Genomic DNA, 25,722 nt, shown 5'->3' on the forward strand with positions numbered 1-25,722 from the left:
TCCCAACTCCCTGGGGGGATTCCGGCGGCCTGGAGGCAGGGTGACCCGCCTTCCCCGCCACTCAGCGCCCTCCAAAAGACCACCGAGACACTTTAGAAGATTGTAAAAAGGACATTTCCGAAGTCCCACGTAGTGTGCCTTCTTCGGCGGGACAGGAGCGCGTCCTCTGCTCTGCAATTCTCCCTCCAAGTGGCGCTGAATGGTTCGTGCCAGGACGGGACGGGGAGGGTCCGCCGCCATTTTGTTTGCGTGAGGGTGAGCGGGGCCCTGTGCGGAAAGCGGGGGGCGGCTGAGGGGGTGGGAGGCGGCGGCGGAGACCCGCGGTCAAGCCGAGCGCTCGGACCGGAAAGAGACGGCGAGGGCGGGCTGAGCGACAGCGTGGCGGGCCTACCCCATCCTCGGCAAACATGTACATCAAGCAGGTGAGCCGGCGGGATTTGCGCAGACCGCAGTGTGCGGTGCGGCCTGGGCCTGGCCGGGGCGGTAGGTCCAGCCCTCCCCTCCCCGGGCCTGGGGGTTCTGCACCTTCACATCTGCCCGGCCCTCAGCAGGGGGTCCGCGGGCTTGCGGCGGGCTCGGAGGCCTTTTCTTCGATCTTTTCTATCCCGGGGGGCGGATCTAGGTCCAGGCTGGCGGAGGTGCCCCCGGCCCGGCCACGGTTCAGGTCTTTCCGCCGGCTGGGCTGGTGGTGCTCTCTCTGTCTCTCTGCTCCCCTTTCATTCATTGCAAGTGTGAAGTGGCGCTGGGGGTTCTCTTTCATGGACCCGAGACTTGTTCGCGGGGCCCCTTTGTACGCCAACCCCGGTGTCCCGGCTGCGGAAGGCTCGTACCCAAACAGAGGGCTCTGCTCAGCTGTCAGAGGCATCTTTCAGCTGTTCAAGTTGTGGGGTCTCTTCTTTGCTTTGGGGTGCTGTCTCAGGCCCCCGGGCATGAACCATTTCACCTGTTATACTTCACCCTTGCCAAAGGATCTATGGCTGGTGCTCAGTTAAAAAGATCCTGGTATGGACCTTTTTAAAACAGTTTTTGAGGTCATCATTATATTACTTCTGTAGTATCCCTGCAACCGCTTTAGCAGCAGATTTTTGTTACTGCTTTCGTGGTGCTGCATATGTGTGTTCATACTAAGCCTACCAGGATTCTGATTTCCTGGTGGACTCAAAATTGACCTGTTCCTGACACCCTGCAGGCGTCTTTTTGTAAGAAGAATACTTACTTAACTTTGAAAGTGCATGTTCTCCACAGATACCAGGTTTTCATCTACTGTTTGGCTGACTGGGCAGTGTTTCAAACGCCTTTTGATCGTGTTTTTGTAAATCACTCTTATCATCATAGGTGGGCACATTGCTTTAAAGACTTTGAGTAAGAGTTTTTGTTCTCCAGATTTGAATTCCCAAAAGCAAACAGCAGTGAAGATACATAGAGTAAGAGTCCAAATTAACTCAGAACAGGGGAAACGTTTCATTTTGAGGAAAATAGAAAGAAGGAAGATTGGGTGGTCAGTAACCAATACTGTTATAGGAGCTATGAAAGAGAGTGTAACAATGTGTGAACATGAGAATAAAAAGAGTAAGAATGAATTTGATTCCATCAGTATCCCTTATTTTGTTGTTTTCCAGACGTTATTCCTGGAGTTTGAACATTAAAAATATTTTTCTTAATCTGAGTCTATACAAGGCAACGAAGAAGTAATGAAGTTTCAGAATATATAGGATGGATGAAGTGATAAACCATCTAGAGAAAAATTTTGGGGACAAGATGGTGGTGTTCAGAGTCTGCATGTATCACACTCCGTGGTGCCTGAGTGAAAGTTGTGCCCAGTACCTTGTGGTAAAAGTTTATGCTTCTATAGCAGTATTCAAGAAATAAGAATTGGTTGTTTTTATCATTTTATAGAGACTTTCAGGTTCTTATGAGACTCAAGTAAATTAATTATTCCAATCCAGATGTTCTCAAAATATTATGGGAAAAATGTAGTAAAGACCAACTTTTTCGCCCATTCTTTTAATTTCTCCCCCTCCCCTTGAAATCTAGTGAGTTTGGAAGCAGCACTGTTTCAAAACTTCTGGGTTTTTAAAAATATTTTTTATTTAATATGTAAAATCAAAGTGAATGAACGTAGTTGCTGTGGCCTAGGGTGAGTGGCAAGACCTGAGTAAGATATTCTGTTCCTGCTTTTCCTTTGAAAGCTGCTGGCACAGAGCTTGCTGCAAAAGTCTCCATCTGGTAGATGAGGCAGACTGGTTTTTTTAGGGAGGGTTGGGTGTTTGTATTCACAGCCACAGTGCCTGGGTCTTCAGTCCATACATTGACTTAAACCTGCTTTCTGTAGTTTGGTCCATTAGATTCTGAAATCCTTGATTGCTTCCAGTGTAGCTGATCTGAATACAGTGCAGGTGGTTAGAGAAAACTATCTGGCCTGAGGAGAGGGAGCACAGACAATTGCAGTTCAGAAAAGGTTTAGGTAGGCAAAGTATTGAAGGAAGCTGTATTGGAACACTATTCCTTTTCCAAAATAGCTTCTGCTTCAATCTGATATTTGATGGTCAAGGACTAGTAATTTTCTGCCTACCTTTAGCTTCAGATTCCAGTAATGAAATAATTTTGCAAAGAGAATTTGATGGGGGAGCTATAATGCCTGGGAAGAGAAGGGCTCTGTTGAATTCTGACTAAAACTTAATTAATACCTTAAAGTTTTATTTCATTTTGATTTTTATAAACTCCAGTGTTTGAGTTGCTGTCTGACATGGCATTTTCATTCAATATTAGCAAGATGGTTTTAATCCATTAGTACAAACAAGTGATAAGAGGAATTTTCCACAGTAATATTTAGTAGCAGGCTGTCATATAATGGGAGAAAGACTGAGGATCAAACTTGGCATAAATAAATAGGGGCATTTTCTTCTCCCAGTCAAAACACTGGAACTTTTTTTCCAGTACTTCTTGTGGGCAGAATTCTTCTCCCAACTGTTTGTGTAATGCTACCAGAATATTACAGAATATGAATGCAGTACTGAAGGTAGTTATTTCTTGAGATGCTGAGGTGTCCACTTAATAGAGGCTTTTGTAGTAGTGAGGAAAGGCTTGCTTAAATGTTTACAGTACCACTTCTGGACTTTTTCCTGAAGTTTTGTATCTGCTTCTTGAATAAAAAGTATTATGCTCATTTTCTGGAATATGGGCTACTTTAATACTTGAGGGTGTGAGAGAAGGAATGACATGTTCAGAGAAAGAGAAAATGGTGATCGGACCATAGACCTTACAAACAAAATATCTAAATAATTTCGTATCTTAAGCTTCAGCAGTAATAGTATTGAGGAGTATCTTGCAAGATGGTTTTGTGTCTTCTTAAGTGATTTTTAGTGTATTGTAGCTGTCATAGTGAAACACTGCCACTGTTTTAACTGTATCCTGTTTCTCTTGGGGAAGAGCTGGGCAAAGAACACAACTATTAAATGGTAACTGTAGTCCTGTTTCAAGTGTTCTTGCTGGAAGATCTGCAAATGTCAAACCTTCAGGTGGCTGCTGCATTTCTGGTGTCGTACTGAGCAGAGCAAAGCTGCCGTGCTTTCAGCACAGCTTTGATGTATGAAACAGGTTGCTTGGTGTGGGAAGTTGGATCAGTTTTGTTGCTATGCAGAGCTGAAATTTTAGGATATTGTAACTCTGTACGTTGTATATTACTAGGCCTGGCAAACCTCAAAATGCTGCTGAAATTAAATAGTTGAAATTTGATGTGGTGCTTCCAGACTATTTGCTTCATAGCTCCTGAAGTTATTTGTGCACATTTTTATCTTGTTAGGCTGTGAATTGGTAGAACCAAGACAAGCTTGCCTTTTTATGTTTCCCTCTAGATTGTGCAGTAAAATGAGACTATTGCATGTGAAATAGGCAGTCTAGTACAGTTTTTGCAACCTGCAGTTGCACTGCTTGGAGAATTTGCTGTAAGTAGATTGCATTAGAAAAATTAAATATAAGTGCTTGTTATATTGAGTTTTCTTTCCTATATATGATACTTTAGGCAAACACATATTTTTGTGTGATTTGTTAAAAAAAACTCTTGGAACTCTCTTGCTTGCTATGCTTTGGCCTGCACAAATACCAGCATCTCTTGCTAGGGGAGAAATCTGTCCCTAAATCGATTCTTAGGTGAGGAGCAAGTTTCATGTAAGTTCTCATCTTGAGATGAAAAGCTGAATGTGTGCAGGAAGGGCAGGTAAATTACAATTGATGTAAATATTTTGTCAAACCTTACAGTACAAAAACTGTTCAAGAACAGAGAGAACTTTGATAAAATAACTTCCTCTTCTCACCAGGTAATCATTCAGGGTTTTCGAAGCTACAGGGACCAAACCATTGTGGACCCATTCAGCCCCAAACACAATGTCATTGGTAAGTTCTGATACTTGCCTTTTAGCACTAGTTAAAATTGCACGTTTATTTCAGGTGATATTCATGTTAGTCTCCTTTATAGTTTTTAATAGTCATCTTACATGTGATGGTTGTATTTTCTGTTTTGGAAACTTCTGTACAGTTGTCTGTAATGTACCACAAGGCCTGCTCCACTTCCAGCAAACAACTATTAACATTCAGTTTTGCTGGGAGAAGAGCTGAATCTTCAGAAACAGAGTGAGGTTCATAAAATCCTTCCTAGGTGCACATCTCTGTATCAGCCAGACCTCCTTTACAGGTTCTCCTTGCAGGAAGAGCAGCAGAGAATTTGTATGGGGGTTCTTATTTTTTTTTTATCTATGCAAGTGTCATAATTTTTATAAATAAGCACACCAGCAGTTATGAACTTGTGCAGAGAAAGATGATCCTCTTTCTTCCAGTTTTAAGGGAATGAATTTCTGGACTGTAAACTGTCAAAAAGTGTAAGTTTTAAAGGGCAGTTTCATAAATAACACGTATTTTAATAGCACATTGTTGTCCACCATTCTCATACCTCTTCCTATTTCTGCCTATGGACGCCTGGCGCTCCCTTTTTGTTTGCGTTGATTTTAGTGATTGTGCAGCAGCTTTTGAGACTGCTGACCCAACAGCAAACAGTCAGTTTCGGACATAAAATCTTAATAGCCAGGATTTAACTCTGGTACTAGGAGTAAAAACATGCATATAACATGAATAGATATCTTGCTAAGTAAAGTTATTTCCTCAGGAGCTAAAACTTTATCCAGGTATTAATGTTTTTAAAATACACTAAAAATTCTGTTTCATTTAGGGTTTTTTGCTTTTTTAAAAAGAATGCCTTGTAATCCCAAGTAGTTTTGGGGATGAGGTGAATCTGGATGGCATGTAGGCAGGCAGGGATGAAAAGCCTGGGGTGTTCATTGCTGCTGGAAGACAGGTGGGTTTGAAACAGATACAGCAGGTGCTGATGCTAAAGAGAAGACTCTGGGCCTTGCTGAAACACTTTGGAATAAACACTGAAATTATGTTGGTGTAGTGCTCTGTTCTTACACCTTTATTTTTCTATATAGAAGTAGCACTTATTCCAGTCTCCTAAAAAAAACACTGCAGGATTAACAAGTGGAGTATTAAGAAGTTAATGTGCTATGTGAAGTTCATACAGCCAACCTGAATGCACAGGCAAATGGTTTCCTCTGGATAAATGTTCTGGGGCCAGGAGAATTTGGCTTAGGTCTACTGTTCTTATTCATCAGAATATCAGTATAAGAAGCAAAAAGCCCGGCAATAAATATGATTGGAATAACTATTATTCTCATTGTGGAATAGTATTGGAGTTTGTAAATCCAGGTAATGTGTTTGAGTGGACAAAGGGCTACTGTCCTGTACTCAATGACTAAGTGATCCACCTACCAAGTTCACCTCATTCCCTTGAGATTTCATTTGGCTGTGTTATATTTGGGTTCTGCTCTTGAATATTTTTATGTAGTATTTAAGGTACATTGCGCTGTTAACCTATGTCAACTATAACCTGTGCTATACTTTGTGTTTTAATTTTCAGTGGGAAGAAATGGATCTGGAAAAAGCAACTTTTTTTATGGTAAGCATGGATTTCTTATTAGCCAAGGGATGCTGAAGATACCAGGTTTCTTTGCTTGTTTGTGCTAGAATTTGGTTTAACAAATTATCCTCCTCAATAAGGAGTGGCAGATTGGAAATTACTTGACAGTGATGAAAGGCATATCTCAATGCACTTGTTCAATACTTAGTCCAGGTTTTTCCCTAGAATTCAGCTTCTCTTACTAAGGGCCTTCTAAGGCTTTCAGTTGGCAAAAGTATTTACAGGAGAGTGATTCTAAAAGTTGCCCACCATGAAAGATGTTCATGATATTTGCAGTAGTTTTAGATGTCCTTAGTGGCTAAATTCTACTCCATAGCAGTTTAACACAGCTTAATGTAAGGTTATGAGGGGGATTGTGTGGGGTGGGAGCACTAATGGAAGAGCAAAGATGCTAATTAAAGGTGTCAGTAGTCTTTGTGACAGTTGTGTTTATAAATTGCTGTGTGCTAAGTATTTTAGCAATATTTTTAGCCTAGCCTGTGTGCTGCGTATATGTAGAGGAAAGCTCATGAATTCCTACTTGTTCAGCATTGTTAATGATTATGCAGTGAACCAGAAATGTGGCAACAATAACTACTTCAGATAAATCCTGCTGTACAGCAGGTCGAGTGATAACGATCCAGCAAATTAAGGTTTTTAATGAAGAAATATTGTAAGATTTTAGCAACAGCATGACTGTATTATACAACAGTAAACCACTGTGTTTTGAGTTAATGAAACTGCTGCATAGCTCCCTGAAGGAAAGAATAAATCTTCTGTTTCTTTACTATTTCATTACAGCAATTCAGTTTGTCCTCAGTGATGAGTTTAGTCATCTTCGTCCGGAGCAGAGACTGGCTTTGCTGCATGTAAGTGAAGGTGTATAACAACAAAAACTAAAGAATAAGCTAACGCATTTGAATGGTACAACAAAAATGTTAAAATTGCTGAGCTGTGGATATTTTAAGCTAATTATTTTGAAAGCATCTTTCTTTGTTTCCATTGGCAAAAGGGAATTTATTACACAGTAATACATTATGTTGATAATGCACACCAGTGAATGTGTAGCCAAGATTTTCAAAAATAAAAATATGCATGCTGGATCTTATGTAAATGCTTTTGCATCTCAAGTCCTTGAAAGGAAGGGGGAAGTGGGGTCATCAGGGAAAAGAGAAGAAGAATGAGTTCAAAATCTTTTATAAGGTGGCAGTTGTCTAACCAAAACATCTCCTTTCTTAGGAAGGTACAGGTCCTCGTGTTATTTCGGCATTTGTGGAGATTATATTTGACAATTCTGACAACAGGTTACCGGTAAGTTCAGTGAACTTCTTTGGACATAGATTATAATTTCAGACTCAAGTAGTCTCAGTGTTATGGAAGACTTCAGTATGGTAATTGCTTTTGAGTCATTTCTGGTAAAAAGTGCCATAAACATTCTGGGTTAGTTACAGCTGCTTGCAGTAGGTATGTGTATTTACTGGCTTTTGTTTTCTTAAGATTGATAAAGAGGAAGTCTCACTTCGCAGAGTCATTGGAGCCAAGAAGGACCAATATTTCTTAGACAAGAAAATGGTGACGTAGGTACTTCTTTTTCTTATCTGAATGAGAATAGTAATATTCCTGTAAAATTCTACAGGCAAACCCAACACTTGCATCATTAGCATGAAATAATTTATTTCTGTTGTGTAATACTGGGTGTCAGTCCTTGTGCAATAGACAGCAGACTTTGAATTTGCAGTTTAATCCATCCATTGATGGGGTGTTTAACTGCTTGCATAGTATTTCTTTCAGGGCTTTTTAAAATAAAAGTTATCACACTCTAGGTGGTTTTATATCCTTCCTTGTGATATCTTTGCCTGTATTTCCCTCCTCTGTGCTTCAAGGTCCTTATTTCTTAATCTCTTTCCAATTCTATAGTATTTTAGATATTTTCCATTTTTATTCTCTCATTTCATTTTAGTATCACCATTTTCAAATGAAGAAGCTTCTTCAAACAGAGCATGCATTGCACACGGTGGTTATGTGATGTGTAGTTGTGATACTTTACTGCGTTTTTACAGCTGTCATTTTTATTATAAGTTTTTAATGGCTTCATAATAACATTTCAGGAAAAATGATGTCATGAATCTTCTTGAAAGTGCTGGATTTTCTCGCAGTAATCCCTACTATATTGTCAAACAAGGAAAGGTAAGTCTTTTTCACAAAGTAGAAGGAATCACTGTCAAGGGTATCAATGTTTCCTGGATGCCAAACTTAGTTCAATTATTTCAGAAGTAAACCAAAACCTAAATCTACTGTAGTTGAAATAGTTCTTGTATGTAGCTGTTTCTTTGGCAGATGTTACTGTTTTAGTAGTTTATGTTGATTTTAAGAAAAAAAACTTAATGTCTGTAAATGTTGATATTTAGTAAAGGGTTTGTGTCATGGTCATCTTTACAATGAGGTTTTTTTCCATATAGTTAAATACAAAGCAGACTTGATTCCTGTGACTATTTCAGTGTAAATTCAAAGATTTCTGGGCCTACAGATGAGGCAGCAAAGTAATGGTAGAGAATTAGAGGTTAAAAAGTACTGTCAGTGGACAATGAGTGGAAAATGCAGAAGTACCAAAAGTGCACATCAGGTAAAGGGCTCATGGCATGGCCTGTCTTAACTGGTCTTGAAGACCCAAGCAGCTTACTAGAGCTTTCAAAAGACACCCACATCTGCAGACAAAGAACAGACTACTTGTAATGGCTCACAGGATGGATCAAAGAGATGCTGGTAAGTGTCACCTCCAAAAGGTTACTGGAAGGCATACTTAGAGAGGAATGCAGGACACTTGAGGAGCACTTGATGTCAGGAATGCTAACCCATAGTACAGTCTGCCAGATGTTTATCCGGACATATTTTCCTATACAGTTGAATATATGTATTTGAAAGAAACAGCTTGAGCTGGAAAGGCGCTTGTAGTGAGGATTGGTGCACACTAACAGCCAAAATACACATACTGGTTTTAGTATAAGACAAATAAGAAACAGTTACCTTCTTACAAAAGCATGCAGCCACTGAAATTCTATTAAAGGGAAATGAGTCTTACGTTGGGTGTAATTGTATGACTGATTTGATGTCATATTAATGAGTGTTTCATGCTGTGAATTATTCTAAGATTTGTAATCCCTACATTTTAGTGTGGTTTTATGGAGGCACTTAAACTCTTTGATTTAGTACCAGGACTTAAAAGCCCAAGCTTGAGTTTCTCTAAACATAATTTTGAGTGGTTTATGATTTCTTCAGTGTACATAATACTTGTATCCTGAGTTTTGGCAACAAATGGTAACATTTGAAAAGCAATAAATTTCATTGCAAGCAGAATACTTGCTGTCCTAAACTAACTGTCTCAAAAAGAAAGCAGGGTGGTGTGTGCTGTGTGTCTGAATCTTCCTGCCAAAACCTCAGGCAAGCAGGCAGAGCAAAAAAGTGCAATCTTTGATCTGTTGTGGTTAGCCATCCATCCAGAGCAGGTTATTGAAATCATAGATCTTGAATTTTCAGATCAACCAGATGGCCACAGCTCCTGACTCTCAAAGACTGAAATTACTGAGAGAAGTAGCTGGTACCAGAGTGTATGATGAACGTAAAGAGGAGAGTATTTCATTAATGAAAGAAACAGGTAAAATTTCTAAGAAATTATTGCTTTATGCCACAGTAAGTCAATTAACTCTAAAACTTCAGGCTTTTTCAGTAAAGCTAGATAGATGTTGTTCATGGTATGTTAAACCATGCAGAGCTTGTCATATTTCCTCCTTGAATTTCCAATATCTCAAAAGGTTTAGTAAGTTACCTTCTGTGTGCTTTTAGTAATAAAACTTTTTAGCTAAGCTAATACAGATAAATGTACTGCTCAAAATATATGAGTGATGTCAGCTGGCAGTGATCCAAAAATCAGGATACCTACTGCTGTGCAAACACTAAAGTTCATGTTTGTTGTACAGTCTATAATATTTTAAGTGTATGAGCCAAGAGAGTATATGCTTGTGTTGCATTACGTAACAAGTACCAACAATTCTGCTGTTAGGATGGTTTTTTTGAGAACTTCTGTATATGGGGTGTATGAACATTTCATGTATGTTGACAAATAGTTAATCACTGGAGTAGATTCAGTGGCTGTAAAGATGAGAGATTATATTACAGCATTTAACTGAATTTCAATCTTGTCATGCTTTCTAAAGAGGGCAAGAGAGAGAAGATCAATGAGTTGTTGAAATACATTGAAGAGCGACTGCATACTCTAGAAGAGGAGAAAGAAGAACTGGCACAATACCAGAAATGGGATAAAATGAGGAGAGCATTAGAATACACCATTTATAATCAGGAACTTAATGAAACCCGAGCTAAGCTTGATGAGGTAAAGTATCTTGGCTAGTACAAAATGTAATGAGCTGTTGGTTTGTTTTTGCTACCATCCCCTTTTGTTCCTTGATGGAGTCCTGACAGTGTTAAGGAAACTTTCCTGTCCAGCCACCCAGGAGCCACTCTGGCAGTCACAACCACACCACCTGAGCTAGGACCGAAGCCCCTTCCCAGCACAGGTGCCTCGCTTGACTCCCTGCACACCACGCTCACAGTCAGATCAGATTTCCCATAGCAGAGTCTCACATGTCTCGATCCTTAAAATAATTGCATCTTGATGCAGTAACTAAATAACAAAGGAACAGCTCAAGCTGGTGCCTCCAAGGAGGGACTCCAGCAAAGGAAACTGAGTTTTTATCCCATCACAGTAGAAGCCTGGGGCTTCCCATGCCCTTTGTTGTGCAACGGGACGTTAGTTCTCTTCCTGTGGCTTCCGCCACCCAAAACTCAATCTGCAGCAGTCCTCAGCTGTGCACCGAACTACCTGCACTGTATGTACTCCTCAGCATCACTGTTCTTCACTAAATAATTTCTTTCTGGAACTACTACTAAAACAGAATCTGGCTACTTAAGCTATTGGTGATATTTCCATACAGCTTTCTGCTAAACGAGAGACAAGTGGAGAAAAATCCAGGCAGCTGAGAGATGCACAGCAAGATGCTAGAGATAAAATGGAGGTAAAAATATTTTTAAGGGCTCTCCAGAGGTGTGTTTTGCTTTGTGGTTTTGGGGATTTTTTGGAGGAAGGAGAGAGGGAGAGGGTGAGGGCTGGTGGTGTCTAAAATTATATTAAATTCTGTTGCATGCGTTCATCCTGTTTGGAAGCTTGGGGTTTTTCACACATCTACTGTATTGTGATCTACAGAATAATGATCTTGTGAGTTTTGATAAATAGTGAAATATTCCTTCAGTGTTTAAGATACTGCATACTTAAATTTGCATAGGAAATAGAACGGCAAGTTCGAGAACTGAAGACAAAGATTTCTGCAATGAAAGAAGAGAAGGAGCAACTTAGTGCTGAAAGACAGGAGCAGATCAAACAGAGGACTAAATTAGAGCTGAAGGCTAAAGATCTACAGGATGAATTAGCTGGCAACAGTGAGCAAAGGGTATGTAACAGCAGTGAAGTCTTAAAATGTCACTGGCACAAGGAAGTATTCTTGTACACTGAGGTTTTGGTTTTAGACTGGAGCCTGTCACTGTTTTGTAAGGTTTGGTAGATTAGTTTAAATACTAGCTTTAAATACTGCTTTGTTTGACTTTCAGAAAAGACTGCTAAAAGAGAGGCAAAAACTTCTTGAGAAAATCGAGGAGAAGCAGAAAGAACTGGCAGAAACAGAGCCAAAATTTAACAGCGTAAAAGAAAAAGAAGAGAGGGGAATTGCTAGGTCTGTGGCATTCTGTACAAATTTTATCAATGCTATCCATCTGCAATTAACAAAAGCTTGTACATGTTGCTTGACAGTGGGGTAGCTACATGCACTTGGAGACGGTCTGTAAAAAGCCTGCTTTATTGTTGGGATGGGAGCAGTATTTGGCAAAATGATTTTCTAAGCTTAACCACTTCTTGTGGATGATTTTATTTTTTATAACATGATCCTTTTTGTTACTGATCTGGTGCTTAAATTTTAGAGCCTGGTTTGACACGTCTTGAAAATTCTAATTGTAATTCTTAATGCTTGCTTTTAATAAATTCAAGATTTCTTTATAATACAGCATGTCTTTCCATTCTCAAAACAGACTTGCACAGGCTACACAAGAAAGAACAGATCTTTATGCAAAACAAGGTCGAGGGAGCCAGTTTACTTCCAAAGAGGAAAGGGATAAGTGGATAAAGAAAGAGCTGAAGTCTTTAGATCAAGCCATCAATGACAAGAAGCGGCAGATTGCAGCTATACACAAGGATTTAGAGGATACAGAGGCAAACAAGGAGAAAAACTTGGAACAGTACAGTGTAAGTTTTCAGCTTATTCTCAGTCTTTTTGGGAGAAGGGTTAAATACTCAGTCTTGGACAGTCAGACTTCAATGCATATTTATAAGGATGATGTGACTTTCTGGTTGGATGTGGTCTTTGAAAAATGCTTACTGAAAATCTGCAGATAAGCTTTAAACTCCTTTAGCATTGCACTAACTTCACTCTCTATGTTGGCTTTGCCTCCTGGTATTTTCCCCAATATGTTTGGCCTGAGTTACCAGGAAGAGGCTTCTATCTGCCTTGCTCTTGTCTACATTGAACATAGCCACGTCGTAGATAAGTTTGTTACGTTCTTATAGAAGTCTGTGTTGATTGTTTCCACTTCTCTCATTTTCCCCAAGCAAGAGGATCTTTTTAACTATGCAGCAGGCACTGCACCCTTGTGCCATGGTTGCAGCTGGTTAGAAGTTGCATCCCTAGGCATGTTAGAAGATTAATCTGTTATTGTATTACCTGCATAACTTAGATTTTAATTTCCATTCAGAAACAGCTCTTAGAGTGCAAATACAGCAAAATAATCCAAAGATAGCATTCCTGCTAGGAGCTCCAGCTGTGAAAACACTGCTTTTATATTGAGAGAGCATACAGTGCCAATGCTGATGGTGTTCTTGGTCTTTGTGTAATATACCTACTGAAATTAAGGGTCAGTCTGACACCAGGCAGGAGTGTAGTTGTACAAAGATGATGGTGTTCTGCTAAAACACTTCTTGATTGGGACCCACATTATCAAAGTCGTGATTCTCTGAGTTGGTGAATGAAGAAAACAGCATTTACCACTGGCTGACTGCAATTGTACTGGACTGCTCAGTGGTAATTCTATAAAATTGAAGGGGTTCAATTTGTTGTGGATTTTGATTCCTTTCTATAAACATGTCTTGGTTTCCTTTTCCTCCTCAAGGAAGGTTGATTTATGCTTAGGTGAAGAGTTGTATAGCTTTTTGTTGTTCAAAGAGAAGGCATCTTGGGTGAATGTGATTGAGAGCTTGCAGGGTTAGTTTGGAGTGAGCTGGCTGTGTTTTTAGAACACAGTTACTTCTCCTTGTACACATATAAATTTGTAAACACTAATGAGTGCTAGCCTTGAGCTGCTTTGAAAATGGCAGGTGTTAAGTGAGCAAAGGGAGGATGTCTGTGCATTGGCTTAAACAGCACACTGTTGACAGCAGCTGTCTTGAAAATCTAGTACTGCTGGAGAGCAGGCTGAGACTTTTGACTAATAGCAGGTTGACATGATACACAAGATTAGTTGTACTTATCACAAATGTCATTTCAGAGCATGATTACACAGAAGTTATATGTATGTTAGTTACTGTTTTGATTCCAGTTCTTGCCGTGACTTACAGGGATCCATTTCACTTTAATGCCCAGAGGCACGGCTGAACTCAGTGCCTGCCTTGCGATCTGTGTGGCACCTACACCTTGTTACTGCTTCTTTACAAAGCTGTCTTTTTTCTTAGTGCTTTTGCAGTTTGTTGTAAACTGGTTAGAATGTTTGTAGGACTTACCTGATTTTTTAGTAGTTCAGTATTGAATAAAATAAAGGGTTGGTTATTTTTGTTTTTTTTTTTTTAATATAGAGAGCTGTAGTTTCATACTGTTCTTTTCTTTGTGTTAGAAACTGGACCAGGATCTTAATGAAGTGAAGGCTCGTGTTGAAGAATTGGACAGAAAATACTATGAAGTGAAAAATAAAAAGGATGAGCTACAGAGTGAAAGAAAGTTAGTAATTAATTGAAATATATCTCAATCTCACTTAATGTGAAGGACCCCAACTGTGTAGTTTTTAACATGGCATGTAGGTATGTTTTTTAAATATGGCCATGTATGAACTTCTGCACTTTGCCTTCCCATTAGATTAGCAGTCTTTAAGAAAATAATAATAAAACTTACAGATTGCATTCACACTTACAAAATTTTATTGGTTTTGTTCTGTAGTTATCTATGGAGAGAAGAGAATGCAGAACAACAAGCTCTTGCTGCAAAGAGGGAGGATCTAGAAAAGAAACAGCAGCTTCTCAGAGCAGCAACAGGAAAGGTAAGATAACCTTGCTCTTGAGAATCCCTTGTGGAATCTCATTCTTAAAGGACAAGTCAGTTTCATCTGAAAGATATAAGTTATTTTTTAAATTATTGTCTTTCTGTCATAATTAAGTTCGACAAATTATATTTTAAGCTGAATTTTTCAAATATTTATAGTTCTAGAGCTACTTGAAAGTGAGTTTTGCAAGCTCAAGGTAGTTGATATAAGGAGACTAGGAAGAAATGGAATGTTTTTAAAATTTCTTCTGATACCTTTTTGCTTAAAAAAACCCCAAATAAAAAAAACTGAGAAGTGATGGATTCTTATTTCGGTATCTTCTGTTAGTGCTGTAGGTTTACAGGAATTTGGCAAAAAAGAAGGTTACACCTGTTACAAAGGTAACGGTAAAATGAATATTATGCCCACACGTTTTAGCTGCAATACAGTAATTAGTTGTATTTTAACAGGCCATTTTGAATGGTATAGACAGCATAAACAAAGTTTTGGAGCACTTCCGTCGAAAAGGCATAAACCAGCATGTTCTAAATGGCTATCATGGAATCGTGATGAATAACTTTGAATGTGAACCAGCTTTCTACACCTGTGTTGAAGTCACTGCAGGGAACAGGTAATTATGTGCTCTTTAGTGCAGTGTCACAATTCAGTTGTTGTTGCAAGCTGCTACTGAAATATTATTGTTTTGAACTTCATGTCTTGCTTATTTTTGTCAAAGGGCCTTCTATATAGCATGATCAAACTGCTATTCCTTTGTGAAGGAACTAAGAAGAATTCTGCCTATTTAAATATTAGTCCTAGCTGCTCCTGACTTTGTCTAAAAAAAACCTAAAACAAAACCAGAGAGAAAAAAAGAAAAAAAAAACCAAAAAGGCCCCAGACCCACACTCCTGACACTTGATTGGTGGTGAGACTTACATTGAATAAAATGGACAGCATCTTCTAGTGTGGAGAATTCTACAGTAAGCAAGGCTGATGTTTCAGTAACAGTAAGAACTATTTCATTTGCACTAGAAAATCTCATGGTTGAGAATGGTCTCTAAACTGTCAAAAACTACTGTTTAAAAGCTGTCTGAAAAGATGTTGAGTGTTAATGAGTCTGTGTAAAATGTTTTCTAGAAGAAGTAAGTGTCTGTTGGGTGATCCACCACTTGCTGCAACATCTAATTAAAATTGTCTTTTTGTGTGATCAGTCCCTGTTCCAACTCATGAGTAGTCATAAAAGTTCTTGTTTTAATGAAATGTAGGTAGTAGCGTAAGAGCTGGAAAGAGCACAGAGGTGACATGATCTTGCAAAGTGTCACATAGAAATATTGATGCTACCACGACTGGAATGCAGTGGCGCTTCTGCAACTTCTGTTTCAGTGTGAACAAGGGCGTCTCTTCCAAGCACTTTTCAGTTCTCTCTGAATCCTGTTGTGCCCCATAATTTGGAAAAAGCTGTAACAAGCAAGCTGTAGTTCAACTTGCAAAGAAAAAATTGCTTATTTCAGTCCCTGTGGTGCTAATCCTCATAGTGCGCAGGGAGGTCGGTGAATGTGGTCTGTGTCTCTCTGTGTGGTGTATAGAGGTAGCAGAGACAAATTCTGTAGATCTATGCAGAGAGGGAGGGTTGAACGTTGTGTATGGAAATGCAGGACAGAGGTGTGTACACAGTGTCACTGTACATGTATTGAGCTGCTCTTGGCTGGATGGTGGAATGTAAAGGTGTTGGCTGATCCCATATTAGCAAAAGTGAAAAGAGTATCTCCGCTTGCTTTTTCTAAGGCATGGAATTGAAAATGCAATGCAGCTTTATAGTGATGTGTTATTTAATGCTACCTGCATGAATACTGTCTGTATACAAATGTTTGTCCTTTTAGAATAGTAAAGTTTAGCCTATTTGTTTGGCTTGTTAAATAGGTTGTTTTATCACATTGTGGATTCTGATGAGGTCAGTACAAAAATCCTAATGGAATTTAACAAAATGAACCTTCCTGGAGAAGTTACTTTCCTCCCTCTGAACAAGCTGGATGTTAGAGATACTGCTTATCCTGAGACTAATGTGAGTAAGAATTCCTTTCAAACCTACCTTTGCTTCATAACTACAAAGCCTCATGTTTTGAACTGTGTACATTGCTTATTGCCCACCACTTGCTTTTCTGGTGAATGCAGTTAAATACTACTTTTAATGTATGCTTCTCAACATAAAAAAACTCTTGTTACAGAGAAGCACTTTCCTACGAGATATCTGCTCTTTATTAACTGCACTTTGCAAGTAAAAAGGCAGTACTAATAAGTAGAGTTTTATTGTAACCTGATAATCAAGAATTACTTAAATTGCTGAATTGTAATTCTGTCACTTCAGGATGCTATTCCTATGATCAGCAAACTGAGATACAATCCAAGATTCGATAAAGCTTTCAAACATGTTTTTGGGAAGACTTTAATTTGTCGTAGCATGGAAGTGTCCACCCAGCTGGCCAGAGCTTTCACAATGGATTGTATCACTCTGGAAGGTAAATACTGCAATTTTATGAATTATTTATTGTAAAAATAGGATTCCTGGGGACATGGGGCTCATTAAACTTGGTCTGTTCAGTGTTGTCAAAATAAGATAATTAAAAATAATAGTATACTTGACTGAGATGTATGTACAAGGTTGCATTTGGTTAAGTACAATGCTTAAAAATACAGAATTTCTTGACAAGCTGTGGAATTTTCTTAGGATCTAAATGTTAGTAGCTATGTATCTCCATCCTGAGAATTACAAGGCAGATTAGGTTTGCATTCATCCGTTTTTTTAATCCAATTTAACAGGTGTTTGTTTTGCTGGAGTGTTCATGGTGTTTTCCCAAGGTCAAGCCAGTGTTTAGGGTGTGAATGAATGGCCTTAATTCCTGATAAGGGCAAGGTGCATTCTTCTGTGCAACAGATTGTTTACATGTTATGTTCTCTGAAACAATCTATATCTCTTGTTAATTGCCTGTTTTTAAGAGGGCAGATTCCCTGCAGGCTTATTGTTGTCTTTTTGTGTCTTAAAGTCAATCTGAAAAAATTTCTAAGGGTGTCTGAGGAGAAAGTTATTAATTTTTCAGTATCAGCATACTCTACAAGCCACAGATGCTGCTAATTACTTCATCTCTCTATTTCCTCATAGAAAACTTGAGATTATTTTCCAAACTGGTAGTGCTAGGCATTTACATTTTTCCCTTAATATAAGTATTTTTTTTTCCTTTAAGCTGCATGGGTTTCAGAAGTTAATTAAAAACAAACACAAAAGTAAGCCCATGCTTAAAGGAGATCATAGCAGTCTCTGTTCATCTTGAGAGAGGGAATGCACTTAAAATGAATACAGAAATAAACATTTCCCTAATTACTGTAAACATATGATTGCTGATACAGTCAGTGCTTTTGTAGGTTAGTTGAAATGTTCTAGTTAACCTGCTCAGTTCCGTTGTAGAAAGTGTGCTGGACTTTTTGGCAAGCATGTAGTGTGCACTTTATATCTCATTCTGTTCTGCTCTTAGGTGATCAAGTCAGCCATCGAGGTGCTTTGACTGGAGGTTATTATGATACCAGGAAGTCTCGGCTTGAATTGCAAAAAGATGTTAGAAAAGCAGAAGAAGAACTTGGTGAACTTGAAGCAAAGCTCAATGAAAACTTACGCAGGAACATTGAAAATATCCTTTTGTTGTTAGTGGGGAAGGTTGTGTGGCAAAGCTTTTGTTTTGTGGTTACAGTAATAGATGAAAAACAGGAGACAGACTTGTTACATATTAGCTGTGGCATTTCTTTTGACTGTTTTGTGTGCAGCCTAGTTCTCTGTGTTACTGTATTTGATATTGATCTTTAAAACTTAGAGATGAGGTTAAACCCTAGATAATGAGGCTTTCTATTCCTTTTAGAGTCTGTTGTAGTAACTGCCATAACCAGATATTCTTGTTTTCTGTATTAATCTTCTCTGCTTCTTCTGACTCAGGCTGTATTTTTAGTACTTGTGTCCTGAATTGATGTGTTACATAGTCCACTTACGCTCTGCAGGGGAGATGGGAGAGCTTTGTGTTATAATAAGCTCTGAGTTTCTTGACAGTTTGGTCTTTCCAGTCTCTTCGCACAGTGTCCTTTTGAGATCCAGTATCTACAGTTCAGGAGTAAGGGAGATTTATACCATTTTCTTCTGCATCACCCGGGTCGTTCTGTCCTACAACCTGGACTCCTTTGCTTGTTGACCTGCATCTGTGCATTAGAGACACTGTTGGGACAGCAAATAAGCAGAAGCGGTCTAAATGTCATGTAAAATAAGCAAGGAAAGCTTCATTTAGCTTAGTTCTTGATAAGTGACTTGATAAGTTGATAAGCTGCTCAAGTTAATTTTGCTGATGATCCTTGAATTTTCCTCTACAACTGATTATTATGGTTTGGTGGAGTTTTGCTTTGTTTCTTATTTTGATGACACATGAATATGTCAGATAGAAAAAATTGAAGGTACTAGTAGGTGTAAAATGATTTTTAAAACAAGGACAGAATTTTCCTTAGCCCACAGTATGGATTAATAATGAGATTGATCAGCTAATGAACCAAATGCAGCAAATTGAAACACAGCAGAGAAAGTTCAAAGCCTCTCGAGACAGTATTTTGTCAGAGATGAAAATGCTGAAGGAGAAGAGGCAGCAGTCTGAAAAGACATTTATGCCTAAGGTTGGTATGGGGATATTGAAAGTTGTTACTGGGTTTTTATTGTTTCATTAATGTTACTGATAAACTTGCATTCCTTTCTGGTTAATATTATAATACAAAATATGAAGAGATAACTAGACATTTTCCACAAAAATATGTTAATATAAAGGTGAAATTCATATAAATCTGAGGATTGCTTTGAGGAGTGATTCTGTCTAATATCTGTTCCACAGCAACGTAGCTTGCAGAGCTTGGAGGCAAGTTTACATGCTATGGAGTCAACTAGAGAATCATTAAAAGCAGAACTGGGGACAGATTTGTTGTCCCAGCTCAGTCTTGAAGATCAGAAGCGTGTGGATGCTCTTAATGATGAAATCCGACAACTACAGCAAGTAAGGAAAAGAAAATGTCTTGCCATTAAATGTAGTCCCTTTCTTATCAATAAACTTGTTTTTGTCCTTTTGTATGAAAAGTCACTTAGGAATATAGTGTCATTAAAGTAGTGCTTCATTAGTAGTAGGTAGTAGGTGTGTTTGAAGTTCTCTCATTTGCAAAGTGTATTTGCAAGTTTTCTCAAACACTGGGTGAATTTTGCCAGTTGATTGTGTGAGAATTAAGGCTATTTGTGTTGGAATCATCATAATTTTCTTGCTATTGACTTTCCAACAATAAATACAAATAGGTATCATCTGAAGGGAGGATGCACAGTATGGGAAAGGAAAACAATTCCTTTAAGGACATGATAGGGGAGACAAAACTAAGCTTCTGGTTGACACACATGTTGCTGGAAAAATACTGCTTCTTAAATATACTCTCTAAAGCATTTCTGGGTTTAAGAATTGGGTTCGTATAGAAATAAAGATTAATAAACTCACTGATCTGTACAGTTGACTTTTACACTAGACACCTTATTTGTTTTTTCTGTCCGTTAAAATTAGAGGAACAGTCTAGAGAATTGTGATATTTTAATATACAGAATTGTGTGAAGAGTAGGTTTTTTTGGTTTTGTGGTTGTACTAGTTTCTTTTTTTTTGTAACAAGGAAAAAATGGTCCTAGTCAGGTAAGGCAACTAATACACTACTTTACTTTCTTCAGGAAAACAGGCAGCTTTTGAATGAGAGGATTAAATTAGAAGGCATTATCACAAGAGTTGAAACATATCTCAATGAGAATCTGAGAAAACGCTTAGACCAAGTGGAACAAGTAAGGATTTCCTCTTAAATGTACTTTTGCAGTCTGGTTTTGGTTTATTTCCAGGGCTAACACGTATTAAATAATTTTATAAATATTCATTTGTTACACTGCATTATCTGTGATGGGTTTGCTTCCATATGTATAAACTGGGATAAACAGTTAAGTGTTTCTTTGAATTTCAGTACAGTAAGTTTTTGGCAAAAACTACTGTGAATACAGTCCTGTGTATAAGTAGAACTATCATAATGACAGATTTGTTTGAAAGTCTTAACTATTCTCTAGAACTTTACTAAAATATTGAATGTTGTATGTATATAATAGTTACATGTAGTTATATGAAAGGATGGCTTGTTTGTCTGGCTTATACTTATGTGCCCATTCCTGCTGAAGCTTGGTGGCATTTATTTATCCCACAGGAACTGAATGAGCTTCGAGAAACAGAAGGTGGCACAGTTCTTACTGCCACAACATCAGAACTTGAGGCTATCAACAAACGAGTGAAGGATACACTGGCACGGTCAGATGGTTGGTAACATTATGTTTTGGAAAGAAAACTCTCCAGGGTTTTGAAAGTTCACACATACCGTATTTGATTGAGAAATAGACCATATTGTAATTAACTTGTGTTGGTGGTAATGGGCTTCTGGCTTCAGGGCATAGTACTTGTGAGGCAACTGTCCTACAAGCAAGATCTTGTATAATTGTTCTGAATTTTGTCTAACCCATTTAAAGCTCAGCTGCTGTCAAATAGACTATCACATCTGTATGGCTTGAAACTTCCTTTGCTTGTCTTCCAAGACTTGAACAATATGACTGTAGTACATTTGTTTGGGGGTTTTTTAAGCCATATTCTCGAGGGGAAGAAAAGAGGGATTTTCAGCCTTTTGCCTGAAATTTAACCTGTTCCTTAATAGATCTTCTTTAGTTTATCTTTTTGTTTCATAAATACTTTCTTGGATCATTGCTGATCTTATGCAGGCATGTAAGAGTTACAACTTTGGGTTTTGTACTCTTGCTCATTATTGCAGATCTGGATAACTCTATTGACAAAACAGAAGCAGGAATTAAGGAACTTCAGAAGAGCATGGAACGCTGGAAGAACATGGAAAAGGAGCATATGGATGCCATTAACCATGATACAAAAGAACTTGAAAAAATGACGAACAGGCAAGGCATGCTTCTCAAGAAGAAAGAGGAATGCATGAAGAAAATCCGAGAGTTGGGTTCACTTCCACAGGAGGCTTTTGAAAAGTATCAGACTTTAAGTTTAAAGCAGGTAAATAGTGTCCTTGGTTTCATGTTTCACAACCTGAGATGTTAGTGTCACCTGCATCTTGGGTGTCAAATGTGGCTAGAATTGCAAGTCACTTTGGTGTGTTAATGTTTTCTGTTTTCAGTTATTCCGCAAGCTGGAGCAGTGCAATACTGAACTGAAGAAATACAGTCACGTTAATAAAAAAGCTTTAGATCAGTTTGTGAATTTCTCAGAGCAGAAGGAAAAATTGATAAAAAGACAAGAAGAACTGGACAGGGGTTACAAATCCATCATGGAGCTGATGAATGTCCTTGAGCTCAGGAAATATGAGGCTATTCAGCTGACTTTCAAACAGGTAACAAAATGGGAACCGTTGTAAAGACGCTGGTGCTGAAATCAATCAAGCTGTCCCATGGTGTAGCAGCAATATGGGAAGAAGCAGATACTAAATAAATCTATACTGGGAGAAGGCAGTGTCATGTAACTTCAGGCTTGTGGGTTTTTTAAGTACTGAAAAATAAATAGGCTACCATTTTCAATATGTGCATCTCCAATACAACTCCAGCTTTTCTTTAAACCTTTTCAATACTTCCTGTCAAGTGAGTTCCTATGTATGCTGTACAACCCTTTCTGGGAACTGTGGCAAAAAACTGCACCAAATCCCTTCTTAGATTTAGTGAAAGTAATTCTGATGTTGACAAAGGATCTTCACTACGAAGTCTGTGAATTCTTCTCTTTAAAGGTTTTTTGCTTAACTGAAGGTTACTTAATAAATCTTGGTTTTGCTACAGTTCTATGTTTTAATTGTACCATTTTCTTGTAAAAAATTTTGAAAATTCTCATACTACAAAAATGGTTGGTTTGGCTCTTTTTTTTAAGTCAAGCTTTGTACAGCATACATTTCTTCTGCTTTAGAATGTGGATCTCTGCTTTGAAGCAGATACTTCTTGTGCTCATGCAAAAACAGCATTCGATTTCACTCTAAAAATGAGTTGGTTTATTGACTGTTTCTTTTTCAGGTGTCAAAAAATTTCAGTGAAGTATTCCAAAAGTTAGTACCTGGTGGCAAGGCCACGTTAGTGATGAAGAAAGGAGATGTGGAGGGCAGCCAGTCCCAGGATGAAGGTGAAGGCAGCACTGAGAGCGAAAGGGGATCTGGATCTCAGAGCAGTGTTCCATCTGTAGATCAGTTCACTGGAGTTGGCATAAGGGTAAAGAAAAATACTTGGTTTTCAGTCCCCCTGCATGTTCGTTTAGGTTGCCTTCGAACTATATTTTTAAAAGGCAACAGTTAGTTGATCCTGTTTGTTTAATAGCAAGTGATGCTGTGGTTCAGTGTTATGGAATAACCTTCCTGTTGCATTGTTTTCTTAGGTATCATTTACAGGGAAGCAGGGGGAAATGAGAGAAATGCAGCAACTTTCAGGTGGACAGAAATCTTTAGTGGCCCTGGCCCTAATATTTGCCATCCAGAAATGTGATCCAGCTCCGTTTTACTTGTTTGATGAAATCGACCAAGCCTTGGATGCCCAGCATAGAAAAGCTGTCTCAGGTACCTGTCTACCTTTTATAATCTTCATTGTAGTTGAAGGTAATAGTTTGTATTCTCATCCCTGATGCTTAAGAATAAAGCTTTTAATCATAAAAGCACATTTTTGAGAAGCCTGGGGTGTGTTTGGGGAAGGTTTCATGAACTTGGTTTTAGCTAGAAGCTCCATTTTGTTACTGCATCTAAAGGGTCTCCTTACTGCACTTAAGTGTGTTGAAAAACAGTCCTGTTTTGAAGTCTAGTTTGATATTAAAAATTAATGGAAAAATGCTTATGCTGTTTTTATTGTAGAAGTTTAATACCATAGTAGGTTTGCTGAGTGGCTGGACTTATCAGAGTCCATACTGCAATTAATGATAATACTTTGTATGTGTTATCTGGGAAGTAAAACTGGTATAAATACTTTCTTGATTTGTGAGTATTTTGCTTCATTAACCAAAACCTCATTTTGAATAAGGCAGAGTTTTCTATTCCTGTCTGTCTCACTTTATTGAGAAGATTACATTAATAAAGAATTTTTGTTTTCTTTTTTAGATATGATTATGGAATTAGCTGAACATGCTCAGTTTATTACAACAACTTTTAGGCCTGAACTGCTTGAGTCAGCTGACAAGTTCTATGGTGTAAAATTCAGAAACAAGGTAAATAGTATGATAGGCTTTTCGGTAAACACTGTAATTAAAATAAGTTGTGCATTTGAGACTTAGCAAGAGTTCAAAGTGAATCAGACTCACTTCATCTGATCAATTTCTAGTTCTGTTGTGGTCTTCTATGAAAAGTTCTCTCCTTCTTGAAAGAGAACTTAAATACCTGCAGATGTCCCATGTCTCATTCTTTAAAGGGAGTTATAAATTGGTCATAGACCTGTTGCTGAGTCCTGGAGCCTTTGGAAATGTCTGTCTTATTCTGTAGGAGGTACTGTAATAACTGAATGCTTCTTTGTTCCACCAGGTCAGTCATATTGATGTGATCACAGCAGAAATGGCCAAAGACTTTGTAGAAGATGACACCACGCATGGTTAAAGGAACTTGTAATTACTGCTTATTTGGAAGATGTGTATAGTGCTATGTTTATGCCAGGGACCTGTACATTTAAAATATGAAGTATTTAGTCCTTGTTTAAAATAGTTTTTGAACACACATTTTAACCAAGACCCCAGAAGGCTTAGTTTCAGATGAGCTTGAGTATCCGTTTTGTCTCTGTTGCTGTATTTTATAAGATAATTGTTAATGTTACCTTTATACAATACCTGTAGTTTGGAAATTTTATTCTCTTCCTTCAAATCTTTTGTAAAGTGTTTGTTGCTGTTTTAAAGCTTTTCAGAAAGTGCTAGCTATTTCTTCCTAAGTATAGTTTTATCATTTATATTGCCTCACATGGTTTTTTTTAATGGCTTCAATTAAAATGGTTGGTTTTATGGCTGTAACTTGTATATATTAAGTTTTTGGGTTATATTGTCTTTCTGAAGAGGAATCCACTGAGATGAAGTAAACACTTGGGTCATATTAGAGTGGGGTATTTCAGAATATGAGACAAAGCAGTTCTCCCAGACCACTCCTTTTTCCCCTTTTCTGCACATTGCCAGTCCCAGAAGAAAACTGCCCCAAATCTATGCTTGTCCAAATCCATAGTGTTCTGGTTATTGATCTGAAAAAAGGGTAAGTATCAGAGAATCCTGGAAAGTCTGACAAAACCTTAGAACTGTATCAAAACAAATCACAGCCCCTTCTTTTTCCTGCACATTGTCCAGTGTAACAACTCGTCTATTACATCCCTTCAGCCTGAAAGACTTGAGCCAAGTGACAGTCAGCAGTCAAAAAGTGAAATCTTTTCCTGCTGTCTAGAGTTTTGGCAAAGCGATACTGAATAATTTGATGTGTTCTCCTGGAGCACTTAAGGATTTACCACAAACCATGGATTTCCTAGGTAGCAAAGTGGTTGTAAAAAGAGAATCCATTGGTGTTAAAATAGTACATTTATAAGTACATAATAACTTTTAAGAATACCTTATGTGACTTTCATTAGTACAGTGAGAAGCAGTGAACTTGTATATTGCATTTATTCTGTAGGGCACGTTTAACAAAGCAGAAGAATAAAGCTCTCTGGTAGGCTTTGATCTGCAAGTGCCTTTGCTCCCCACTGCGAACTTCAGGAAGTGCAGGAAAGGAGAGCATGCACTGATGGCTGGTCTCCTGAGCTCAGGAGTGCATATCCTGGCATCACAAGGCAGGGTGAGAGAAGAGTACTGAAGCTGATACGGAGCAACTTCCCCTGATAGTGAGAGACATGGGAAATCACTACCTACAGTAAGTCTTAAGCCAGGAGGAGGAGGATGTTGTGACATAAATCTTTCTATAGTTCCAGGGACTCACTAGCTGCATAGAAGACTTTTCTCAGTGAAGAGAGGACAGAGTACAAAATGTGAAACAAAGTGTCCCGAATGCCCCTAAAATTTTTAGCATGGGAATAGACTATATTTGAGAACCCTGAAGAGTTTGAAATTTGTCCTCTTCATACAGAGCTCTGAATATGCATTTAGGGTGGCTGCTGCAGACCAGAGTGTTCCTGAATTGCTCACGGTTCACTGGTGAAGCCAGTGAGTTCAAAGTCCAGAGAAGGACCCAAAGAATGCAGCCACAAGTTCATACCTCAG

The 25,722-nt window shown here is 38.4% G+C and overlaps 1 protein-coding gene across 1 annotated transcript; it reads left to right on the top strand.

Moving 5' to 3' along the window:
* Nucleotides 1-285: 285 nt before the first annotated feature.
* On the top strand, nucleotides 286-24,501 carry SMC3 (structural maintenance of chromosomes 3). Its single transcript, XM_042019296.1, has 29 exons — nucleotides 286-422; nucleotides 4,317-4,392; nucleotides 5,969-6,007; nucleotides 6,809-6,876; nucleotides 7,247-7,318; nucleotides 7,505-7,584; nucleotides 8,116-8,194; nucleotides 9,542-9,659; nucleotides 10,219-10,394; nucleotides 10,996-11,076; nucleotides 11,344-11,508; nucleotides 11,666-11,787; nucleotides 12,140-12,353; nucleotides 13,991-14,094; nucleotides 14,311-14,410; nucleotides 14,863-15,023; nucleotides 16,313-16,454; nucleotides 16,758-16,908; nucleotides 17,920-18,072; nucleotides 18,939-19,090; nucleotides 19,303-19,461; nucleotides 20,166-20,273; nucleotides 20,681-20,789; nucleotides 21,293-21,540; nucleotides 21,662-21,874; nucleotides 22,539-22,730; nucleotides 22,894-23,071; nucleotides 23,603-23,709; nucleotides 24,020-24,501. The coding sequence occupies exons 1-29, from the start codon at nucleotides 408-410 to the stop codon at nucleotides 24,089-24,091; spliced, it is 3,654 nt and encodes a 1,217-aa protein (XP_041875230.1). The 5' UTR covers nucleotides 286-407; the 3' UTR covers nucleotides 24,092-24,501.
* Nucleotides 24,502-25,722: the final 1,221 nt, after the last annotated feature.

This window comes from Corvus kubaryi, unplaced genomic scaffold (assembly GCF_017639235.1).
Source record: "Corvus kubaryi isolate FWS band 111438036 unplaced genomic scaffold, C.kubaryi_AGA036_p1.0 138, whole genome shotgun sequence".
In the NCBI taxonomy this organism is placed as follows: domain Eukaryota; kingdom Metazoa; phylum Chordata; class Aves; order Passeriformes; family Corvidae; genus Corvus; species Corvus kubaryi.